General features: G+C 32.0%; 2 protein-coding genes, 1 long non-coding RNA gene and 1 other non-coding gene across 5 annotated transcripts in view; 3 read left to right on the top strand and 1 right to left on the bottom strand.

The window, feature by feature from the left end:
* LOC102598497 (ankyrin repeat domain-containing protein 13C) overlaps window positions 1-998 on the top strand; it is a 2,445-nt gene extending 1,447 nt beyond the window's left edge. Inside the window, exons 2-3 of the mRNA XM_015309082.1 lie at window positions 1-226; window positions 457-998. Of these exons, the coding sequence (XP_015164568.1) occupies window positions 1-226; window positions 457-816 (586 nt within the window). The 3' untranslated portion in view covers window positions 817-998. The remainder of the gene's footprint in view (window positions 227-456) is intronic.
* Window positions 999-1,985: 987 nt separating this feature from the next.
* LOC107060787 (uncharacterized) lies at window positions 1,986-2,656 on the top strand. The gene is made up of 2 exons (XR_001473528.1): window positions 1,986-2,077; window positions 2,149-2,656. It is a non-coding gene; the product is annotated as an uncharacterized lncRNA (long non-coding RNA).
* A 396-nt stretch (window positions 2,657-3,052) lies between these two features.
* LOC102597736 (autophagy-related protein 8C-like) lies at window positions 3,053-5,864 on the bottom strand. Of its 2 annotated transcripts, none has more exons than XM_006348061.2 (6): window positions 5,541-5,864; window positions 5,388-5,450; window positions 4,394-4,449; window positions 4,248-4,300; window positions 3,425-3,543; window positions 3,053-3,352 (listed from the first exon to the last, which is right to left on the bottom strand). In XM_006348061.2, exons 2-6 carry the CDS (start codon window positions 5,422-5,424, stop codon window positions 3,246-3,248), a joined length of 372 nt encoding a protein of 123 aa, XP_006348123.1. In that variant the 5' UTR covers window positions 5,425-5,450; window positions 5,541-5,864; the 3' UTR covers window positions 3,053-3,245. The 2 variants fall into 2 exon arrangements, with proteins under 2 accessions (XP_006348123.1, XP_006348122.1); XM_006348060.2 differs by having other exon boundaries at window positions 5,607-5,863.
* Window positions 5,865-11,210: 5,346 nt separating this feature from the next.
* MIR171D (microRNA MIR171d) lies at window positions 11,211-11,292 on the top strand. Its single transcript, NR_127263.1, has one exon. It is a non-coding gene; the product is annotated as a microRNA MIR171d (primary transcript).

The following is an 11,292-nucleotide window of genomic DNA, read 5'->3' as shown; positions in this document are numbered from 1 at the left end:
ACCACGGCGGAGAGCGGCGGCGATACCGGTTGCACCGCCGCCAAATACGAAGGAGAAGGAATATGTGAAGAGCCTAAAACCGTCAGTTTGGTTAACAGAGCAATTCCCGTTGAAGACGGAAGAGTTGCTGCCGTTACTTGACATATTAGCGAGCAAAGTGAAAGCCGTTAGACGAATGAGAGAGCTGTTAACCACCAAGTTCCCTCCGGGGACATTTCCAGTCAAGGTAAGGGGTAAAATTGATATTTCACTTTTGAATTTCTGAGGTCCCACGAGATTCTCATTTCTTCTGATGAAAGCTTTGATATTGTGTTTGTGTTTTTTCGCTCTTTATTTCTTCTTTTCATGCTCAAGCGTCTGTTTTGCTTCAGCTCCTGTGACACTTTTTTTAGTGTTCAACGCAAAAGAACCTTCCTGGGACCCAATTTAATTACAATTTATGTTATTGATTGACAGTTGGCAATACCAGTGGTCCCTACAGTGAGGGTAGTAATCACATTCACAAAGTTTGTTGAGTTACAACCAATTGAACAGTTCTACACTCCATTTTCAAGTCCAAGGCACCTCCTTCATGGTGATGATGCTGAGGATGAAAGTTCAGGAAACAATTATTATTCCCTTCCTTCATCATCGTCTTCCTCGTGGCTGTCGAGGAGCAATAGCCGGTCGTGTTCGAGTAGCAAGCTGTCACAGCAGAGCTGCAATGGAGCACAACAGGCAGATCCATTTGCAATACCTGGTGGTTATAGTTGGAGTAGTTTTGATGTGAAAAATAGGAAAATGAAGAAATCCAAGTCTACTAGGAAAACTAAGTGACTGTCTTAATACTAGTGTAATTCTTTTAACATTCAATGTGATTCGATCAACTACTCTGTTTTTTTTTTTTTTCAGTTACTTGCTAATTTCTAATATAGTTTGTAGATATTAAGGAGAATCTAACTTTGAATCTCCTATAGTCTTGTTCTTGGATTATCAATTCTCATAGTGGTGAGTTTCTCAAAATTGAACCGTTGAATATATCACATCTATACAGAGTTATTGAATCGAAGGTGCTTTGACTCGGGAGATAAGTTCATCATTAGGTTAAAAAAGCTGCATTTCTTATCATCATATAGAAGAGAACGTACTATGGCGTGGGAGTAGAAGGCCTGCAAATATTGTTGGGTTTGGAGTTTTGCAATGTGATACAAGGCCATGTTATTGTGGGGTTTAACATATAGTAGTTGTTGCTCAAAGCAAAGACATCCTCTTCTTTTTTTCCGACAAAGCAAAGATATTTTGACTTTTTCAATAATTAGCAACTACCACTAATGATTTAAGAGGTCAAAAACAGGTGTAAACTGGTTATAGTACTATATGTATTCAATCGTTTTGACATCAATTTTATGTCAACGAAACGTTTTACTATAGGTCTCTTTTTCTCTGCCTCTCAAATCATTAATCAATGATATGTTTAGCTTTATTGTACATCTTGCAAAACCAGAACAAGTGAAAAATAAGTTTTGAGAATTTCCATTATAACAGTCTTATGATTCTATCCTGTTACTTAATCCAGAATAAATTCAAGAAATCTTAGCTACTCTTATGCTTCTTCTTATAAGAAAGTTGAGTTGTTTTAAAGCTTCACTAGTAAGAAAGCAAAAAGAGGTTATTCAGTGGGAGAATTTTACACACTATCTAGTTCACATATTTAATTCTGCTAATATGACTTCTGTTTTAACACAATATATATCACTTCAATCCAAAACTTAGATGAGTGGTAGTGGGGTTGGGGGAGAGGACAACAATTTTGTAGCAAGTGCTTGTCATATGAGGAAAAGCCAAACCATCACTCTTACTTTTGGCTAACTAAATGCTTCCACTAATTTCTACTTTTATACACAACCATTCACAAGATAGCTAGGTAGGTGATAATAGGGAACCTTTTCTCCAAAGAAGAAATAAATAATGTTTGCTTCAAGAGAAAGTAACCTTGAGAGTTAGCTAGTAAGTCTTCTATAAAAGGAACACACAGGTTTAAGAGACTTATCCTTAGCTCTCCTCTTAATAGTTCTACCAATTACAAGCTCTAATTAAAGTAAAATCCATAGCCCTTCTCTGTTTTCTCTTTATTCTTTACTAAATCATCTTATATTGTGTTGTTGACAGGATTTATGGCTAGTGATGGACCAAGTTGGGCAGATCAATGGGGTGCAGGAGGGATAGGTGCCATGGATGAAGATGACAGCTATTATAAGAGCAACAAAGACGGTGAAAACAACAAGAAAGCCACTACTTCATCATCATCAGGAATTGGCAAAGTCAAAGCAGTGGCAGTGGCTGGTGCACACAAGGTGAAAAATGGTCCTTCCATGTTGATCAAATGGGTTAGGAGCAAATCACAGAAGAAAAATTCCTCCATTTCATGAAATAAGGAGGATCAAGGATTATCTTGCCTTCTGTAAGAGGATTTCAGATCAAACATGTCTATTTATGGATTGTTATGCTTCGTTATAGCTCGACTTGTTGAGGTTTAACCAATTTCATTTGGTTAGTGTGGCTGGCTCCTGGTAGTAGTTTGCTTCCGGGTGAGTTTAAGTTCCATGCACTGATGGTGTAAAGAATATGTATGCAATCAGATTACTAATAAGGTAATTACAAATTGTTCTCTCTAATATTATTAGATGTCAAACTACACTAGTAGTACAAATTTTTATATTGACAGAGCATACATCTCAAAACCAAGAGCGACATGCAAATAATATAAAAACTTGGGGCATATACAATTGTGCGAAGGACAAATATCTGAGACCTCATGATTCTCTACTTACTACATTGAACACTAGACCACACCCTTGGGTGCTAACGTTTGGTGTTCTTTACATGATTTAAAAGAAACAAAATATCAGCTAATGATAGTTAATTGCTAGCAAGATTTGATCTTAGCTACAAGGGCAAGGTAAGAATTTCTGGCAAACACCAAACTCAAACTATGAGCTTTTCTTCCAAATCAACAGTAAGTACTAGAGATTTACTGAAGAGTCAAATGATGCAGTAAAAGGAAAAGTAATTATTAGTTATAGAAAGAAAAACTTAATTAGATGAAAGGCACTATAAGATAAGAGATCAAGAGTTGAACATCTGTAAGTTATTAGGTTATTCCAAAGAGGAATATAAATTTGATTTTATATGTGGAATGCAAACCAACAACTACAGTTAGCTGTCCATGACAAGATCAAGGAAATGTCAGATTTACATTTGAGATATTAATTTCCAAGCTCAACAAACCCAAATGTGTTTTCTCCACTGTATGTCATGTAGAGAAATCCATCTTCATCCTTATTTTCCTCATAAATTGCAGACATCAGAGAAGCTGAAATGAAAGAAGATGTAATTATACAACAATCCTAACCAGTAAATGAAATAACACAATCTCTCTGCTTACCTGTCGGAGGCAAAGTGTTCTTGACAAAGACAAAGATGGCCTTTGAAGCACCGAGCTTGATCCTCTTTCGCACCACATAAACAAACTGGCCAACAGTCAAATCCGCAGGGACAAGGTATCTGCATCACAAGTTAAGACAACTGAGCATTACTATAGCAGCTACAGCAATTCAAACTTATATCCTCATGTGTTAGATCCATAAACGACAACAACAGTATTGGATGCTATCAACACCTTGACCACTAACGAACACTTAACATTCTCGCCAATTCACTAAATTAAGTTGACTTATAAGCAATTTCCACACACAATTCCATTCTACATGGAAAGAAAGTGAGTACATGCATTCAATCATTTAGTTACAAGACCCTCAAGTAAGGACAACACCTTAGTTGAATTTTGAATTTTCAATTTATCAAGAAAGCATAGCATCTCCAATCAACCTATGTGGCCAGTTCTCCTAATGGTTGTTGGTATTAAAAACAGTTTTCCCCCTATCTGATAAAGTGGTAAGAAAGATGAATATCAACATATCTTGAGAAGCTCGCAGCATTCATAAAGTATAACCACCCCCAAATTCCCATTATAAAATCCTTATCTCAAACTAATTATAACAAACATGACAGCAAAAACATGCATATTCCAGTTATCTAAAACCAAAGAGTTGATCCAAATCAATGATGCAACTTACCTACAGCACATGCCAAAACACAATCAATATAATTGGATTCTGTGGATTTAATTACCTTAGGATAAAAGCTCAGAAAAGCACTTGATTCTAAAAAAGTGAACATCTAGGTAAAAAAGAAAAGTAGCAACTTACTTCTTCTTATCGATGTCAGGGACATCACTCTTCTCTGCCTTCTCAACAATCACCTTAAATAGGAAACATGAATGTCAGAGAGAAGCTACAGAGAGTACTAGGTGTGACTTAATGCCAAGACTTTCTTGGGATAACAAAGATCATACCGGAATTCGATCAGGATACTTCTCTCGAATGCGAGAAGATTCTGACTGCCTCCTCTCTATAAACAAAACCAAATTTTGGAATCATCAGAATTTACACCACAAATACTAGCTTTTTTGTTTGAGATTTGCAAGAAATGGAGATACACTCGGGAGAAATCTAGAAAATCTGAAAAGTAACCTTAGACCACATAAACTTGTTAGTAATTCAAAAGAATACATAACTTTTTTTGACCAATAAGTCAAATCTCAGCAAAAGAATGGCATATTTTTCTTATCTATAATGATATGAAGCCAATCATGCAAACTCTAACATGAGAATAGCATAAATGTAAAGTAAGCTTGCTCAAAGAGAGCCTGCTGAATAAATTTTTTGGAGACTCAATGCCACAGAGAACACTCAAAAGGTAATTTTCCAGCCCAAAATTCTCAAACCAGATATCATCATACTCAGATAGAATAAAAACAGGACATAGACCAATATAACAGGATAATAGCTTCAAGTATGAGATTTTCCCGGAGAAGGTCAATAAACTGTAAAATACAGCTTCAAGCACTAGATAGTATAAATGTCAATGAAGGGAGATAAACCCCGTATACAGTTCATGTGTCATTGGTTGCCTCACCATATAAAGAATTTAATCAGTTAACAAACCTAAAAACATTACCAGAAGAATTAACAGCATCGAACAACTTGAATGCAAGAGAGCCAGTGCATATCAATCCCCAGAAACCCTACAACATATCCCAGGAATGATCCCTATCAAGTTTTTCAGCATGATCAACAACAACAACAACATAGCCGGTGTAATCTCACAAAGTGGGGTCTGGGAAGGGTAGGATTTTTTCAGCATGGTCGAAACAACAAATACTTGAACTATGATCATCCAAGAAACTTCAAGAAAGACACATAAACAAGAACCCATACACACAATCAAACTTCTTGTAGTATAAGTAGAACAATAAAAAAAACTGAATTAGAAAGAAAAACAATTACCCAAAGGGTGTTCAAGCTTGAAAGAACTTTTGGCCATGACAAGACTGAAACTTTGATCTATACCTGCAAAATTCACACAGATGAACACCATCAGAATCCAAGAAACCCTTTCAAACCCTTAAAAAAAACCTAAAAAATTACACACAAACATACATTGTAATTAACTATAGAAATCATCAAAAAGTTCAATTCACGCAAAAGGGTATCTTTAAAACGTACCAAAAAAAGAAGAAAATCGTATAATTGAAGAGGGTTTGTGTACAATTCTGGGTATTTAAAGGGAATAATTGAAGAGGCTTCTTTTCTAAGGAATTGGAGAAAGTTTGGATTCACAAGGAAACTCCATTTACAAGTATTTGTTTCGCTTCCAACTCTGTTCGGCGAGAATTTGTCGGATCAATAATACGACGTCGTGTAGTGTCTTTAAAGGTTAAAACGGCTTCGTTCTGAGATTCATTGGCTTTAGAGTGAGGATATGTTTTGGTCACCTTATGTTCTAATTCTAATCTAATAATAATAATAATAATAATATAATAATAATAATAGTAGGGGTACCTAACCTATTTGATTTACAATTCCCACATACAAAGTCTAAGTAAAGAATATGTAAATATGTATACATTCAAATAAATTCCCTATAAATTAGAATAACTTCTTGGTTTTTTTTACCTGTCACGTTTTGTTTTACGTAAATCCGTTTAACTAATCTTAGGACTTAATAGCTACATTGAGTTAAATTAATTCAATATTTGAAAATAATAGGAAAATACTACAATAAGTTGCAATGCTTTTAATATATATATATCAAAGTCCATATAGTTTGACTTTAGAAGCAAAATATGACAAGTAAAAGTAAACTACGAAGCAGAAGATAGATATAATAATAGCCACAAAAAGGATAGATTTTTTCATCAAGTTATTTCAAAATCGTATTAATTAGCTTATAGGAGCTAGTTTAATTTGATTCATATATATGTACCTACCTAATCTAACGGCAAATTAGTGGGTCATATATTCATTTAGGGCTTAAAATAAATGGTTTAAGACTTCAAGTCAATCTACTCAAGTTGACAAGTCCAAATCAACCCTAATTTTAACCAAAAAAAAATAGGATAAACAACAAATTTATTATTATTATTATTATTGGAGTATTTTAACAGATTAGTTTTCGAACACGTGCGTTGCACGTGTATACAATGTTAATTAGTATAAATACTTCTAAAATATAAGTGTACGATGTGTAAAATATAAGCTCGAATCAATGAACGATTATATTCAATTGAAATTATCATCATTGCAAGGCACATCATACAAAAATATTGTTATCAAGTGAATTTCAAACGTAGTCTACAATGACTTCAAATATACAATTCTTATAATATATCAATTATTCAACTTGTTAAGAGTACTTTTTTTAATATGTCACAACACATAATTTAAATGTCGGCACTATAGTTGCAAAATATTTAATGCCTTAAAGTTTCCGTCTTCTTTTTAACGAATAGTAGCCTCCACCTTTTTACAGATGCATACATATCGATAAGTTGTCGTCGATGGAGAGTAGTGTTTTGTAATAGTTTTAAAAAAATTCGATCAACATATGTCTTCCTTGGGATGGTTAGTAGATCATTATCAAGTTCATAGTGTACACCTACAAAAAAAATAGTATTTATTTGTTATAAAAATAATCATTGTTAACTGTTTAATTGACATACCCTTCGTCTTCTTTGACTCATTCAAAATTATTAATTCTGTCATCTATAAATTTTGAATTATGAAATACAACACAATCATTGTGAGATATTAACAATATGGTAGAAAAAAAGAAAACAATATAAACCGTGCAAAAAATAAATGCATATAAAAGAAAAGATAAACTTTGAATTTGTGTATATACATACTTATGAACCAACCTAAAAAAAAATGAATGACATATAAGAAAATTTGAAATCATCAAATAAAAGTTCAATGAAGTATTTTTCAAAGGATAAATAAACAGAAAATAAAAGTATTACTCCCTCTACATAAGTTCAGATTCCAGCATTCATATAATTAGACATCAAATTAAGACTTAATAAAACAAAAGTATTTTCATCAAAAAAAAAAGAAAAGAGAACAATAAAAGTACTGCTCCACCTTACTTAAGTTCAGTTTCTACTGCTCATACAATTAGATACATAGTGATAATATGATTTAAATATAAATAAGAGATAGTATTAGAAGAGGTGAAAAGACTTGATTTGAAATATAATATTTAATGTAAAATTATGTCTTTTTGGATTCTTAAATATAACACATAAATAAGAGAAAATGAAAAGGTTTTTACCTAATGACATTATATTGTTGTTTAATGAAGAATTATGTCTTCTTGGTTTATTAATGTGGTTGAAGAGAATAGGAACGGATTTTGATGAGTGGTGCAACTATTTAATATGTTATTATTTAATATCTATTTATTAATTAAATATAATGGGAAATGGTAAATATGAGAAAAAAATAAGTTTCATGGTAATAGAACTGAAACGTTTTCACCAAAAAATAAAAAATGAAATAGAAATGAAAAAAAAAGAAGAGAAAGACAATTTTAAAATTAAAATAACAATTATGGATATCTAGTAGTAGTATTTATGATAGTAAAAATGGTCTATAACTGCATTATGTAACTTCTCTAGCCTTTTATTCCTACATAATTACTATTCTGTAGTATTAAATATTCATATAATTACTAATTAGAAAGTATATTAAGTTCTAATTCTAAAATTGTAATTAAAAATTCACGGTAACTTGATCCAAAAGGGAATGAATTATATATCGATAAATAAAGAGTGCATGTTATTGTTTTGTAAATAATATTTATTTATTATTGCAAAGAGTATTCTTACTATCTATATTTAAAGAGTTGAGAAATTTACAAGAAACCTACCTGATAAATGGAAAAAGGCAAATATGGAAAAAAAAAATAAGTTTCATGGTATAAGAACTCAAACGTTTTCAAAAGAAAAAAAAAGAGAAAGTCAATCTTAAAATTAGAAAAACAATTACCCGGAGATTCAAAATGGAAGAAAAAATGTGATCATAATAATCATGAACTTCACAGTATCCGTATACAACAACTCTGCTTGACATCAAGATTAAATCATCATTGTTAAACAAGAAACATAGATATAAAAAGATATGTTCATCACATTTTTTGTACACAAAAAAATAATTTATTTGGAGAAATAAAATATTCATAAAAAATTCAATACATACTATGAAGATATTTTACCTCATGTGATCCTCAATTTGATATAAAAAAAGTATTTAATTTCATGTGCACAATAAATCTAATCTTATTTGCGCTTGTGTACAACAATCCCTTCATACGATCGGAAAAGCAGTTCCTTCTTATAGCCTCTAACCTCTGTTTGTAGTACCTATATTCTCCAACAATTTCATATCAAAATTGAATATACATTTGTAAATATCTAAAACTCTTATGAAAGTTAAAAAGAAAAAAGACGACAAGTTCTTAATAGAGAAATTTTAAGAACAAAGCTTGAAGGATTGAACAAAACATTAATAGAGGAAATGAAAAAGAAGTATAAACTCAAAATAAGACTCACCATTTTGGCTTAGAAACGATTGTAAGATCAATTGTGATCTTTGAACTTTTGTTTATAAGATGTTACCCACATTACATGGACTTTTGGACTTCTTATTAAATAAAATGAAAAGAATTAGTGAAAAAAAGATAACTAAAAGTGGGAAAATCATATTTTTTTTTGTACCTTGAAAATGGTAATAGTCATTTAATTCTACAAGGGCATTTTGATATTTCAACTTTTCATTTGTGATGTTCCCACTTATAATAATATATATGATGACTGCAGATATTGAAGAACGAGACTAGTTTCAACTTTCAAGTTCCATTCAAGATTTGTTAGAATGTATCTTGTTTTTTATTGTTTCGCGTCCTAAATCTGGAGGCCACATTATATTTGACCCCGACTAAATATGGATCGCACAATGAACGGCGCTCCGAGCAGAATTTTCTTCATATCCAAGGCTCGAACCCAAATCCGAGACCTTTGGTTAAGGGTGAAGTAATCCCACCAATGCACCACCACCACCCATGTTGGTTAGAATGTATCTTGTACAATTAGGTTTGCAGATGGTCTTCTTTTGCTTTGCAAAGGTGATATTTGCTTCATCCAAGAGTTGAGTAACTGCTTGTCAGAATTTTCTAATGCTTTTTGGCTTAGTATAGCAACATAATTTATCTTAATGGAGTAAGTTCAAGTGTGCAACATATAATTTGTAAAATTCATAGCTTAAAATTTACCTATGCACATTCAAAGGGTAGCGCGTGCAAGTTCCTTGTCAACAAAATAAAAGGAGGGCAGCATCCACAGTAATGCATATGCAGAGCAAGGGAGGTACAAAGTGGTCATGGATTTGTCATTTAAGCATTCAATACTTTTCTTCTCTGAAAGGAGAGGCAAAATGCTGTTCACAGTTCTCACGTGAAAACCCTCATTTATTAAATTCTTCCAAAGGTAAAACCTCTTGAATTCTTCATTTATAAACAATACTAGTGCAATAATATGCCATACATATATACTAAGATAACAGATTTTATTTTATTTTTTAAATAAATAAAATTTATGAAAAAATTGCCACTAATAATGAATTTTGAAATTATAATAGGGTTTACCTTTTGTTTTGTTTTAGGTCAAAATATAGAGTCGGTTACGTTATTGGTCTCATCATCATCATCGTTGGTAAGAAAAATTCAAATACTTAAAAGTAAACAACAACCCAAAAAGTGGGCTAGCTAGAAGTTTGAAATTCAAAATAAAAAATATTAGGTGTCATAGCTCATAGTATTGATTCTTGAAATGCCATTTTTCTAATTTTATTTAAGTATAATAAATGCATATGGAAAAAGGTTACAGAATTGCTTCAGTGAGCTTTTTCATCCGTTCCCTAGCTTTACAGTAAATATACCAACCTTCTTTTTCTTGTTGGGTTGTTGGCAATATTCAATGTCTGTTCCTCTCACCTTCCTTTAGTCATATCACATATCCCCCCTCCCCCCACTCCATCATTTATATTGTTCGAACTCCTTTAAATTATTATCGTATTAATAACAGAGTTTTCTAAATATATGCACTATTTTGAAGGTCGGTAGAAAAGTTTGAGCAACATATATATATATATATCACTTTATTAGTAGCGGTTGTAACACTAAAGCAATGAATTCATCAAATTCAATATTTTTTATGTGCACTTTGAATAGTTACTAAAAATTCAATAATATTATATTTAAATACTTATTTTTGCAAAGAGTTTAAGTTAAATATGTTGTCTTTTATATTATCAGGTCATCTAAAGAAGGGTTGTAAAATATGAGATTTATAATTTTAAAAATTAAATAAGATAGGTTATCGTATTCAAGTCTACATTGATTTTGATGGGGTAAATCATTACATTGACGTAACTTAAATTCTTTTACAAATACAATAAATTCGACATGCTAAGAAAACTTTAAAGATTGATCTCATCAAGTTGTAGTTCTAGAGGTGTCGTCTGGGCGTTCTACCCCTATATAAAGAGAGAAGGACCATATGTATATATAAGAGGGCATAATATTCTTGATTACAACTAAGATATGCCAACTACTTCCCTACCATTATATTTATTCTGTATCCTCAAGATTCCTGTTTGTCTATCTATATATATCCTCCCATCCTTTTCACTTTCCCTTCAGCTAACTTATTAAAATCTGCTGCCTAATCTTTGCTTCGATATCATGGTAAGATTATTTTAATTCTTCAAACGAGATATTGGTGCGGTTCAATTAGAAAGCACACTTCTTTATATATAGAACTTCGTTATTTAATTGAGCCGTGCCAATATCACG

The sequence above is a fragment of the Solanum tuberosum genome, unplaced genomic scaffold (assembly GCF_000226075.1).
Source record: "Solanum tuberosum cultivar DM 1-3 516 R44 unplaced genomic scaffold, SolTub_3.0 scf00099, whole genome shotgun sequence".
Classification (NCBI taxonomy): domain Eukaryota; kingdom Viridiplantae; phylum Streptophyta; class Magnoliopsida; order Solanales; family Solanaceae; genus Solanum; species Solanum tuberosum.
Note: the sequence above shows the minus strand (reverse complement) of the source record. Positions and strands in the feature narration are given on the sequence as shown.

Excerpts from the sequence above, each read along its gene's own strand:
- LOC102597736 (XM_006348061.2), bottom strand. The coding sequence starts at position 5,424 with ATGGCCAAAAGTTCTTTCAAGCTTGAACACCCTTTGG. Across the intron at positions 4,301-4,393 it reads AGTATCCTGATCGAATTCCG|GTGATTGTTGAGAAGGCAGA; the intron begins GTATGATCTTTG and ends TTCCTATTTAAG. Across the intron at positions 3,353-3,424 it reads GAACACTTTGCCTCCGACAG|CTTCTCTGATGTCTGCAATT; the intron begins GTAAGCAGAGAG and ends CTTTCATTTCAG.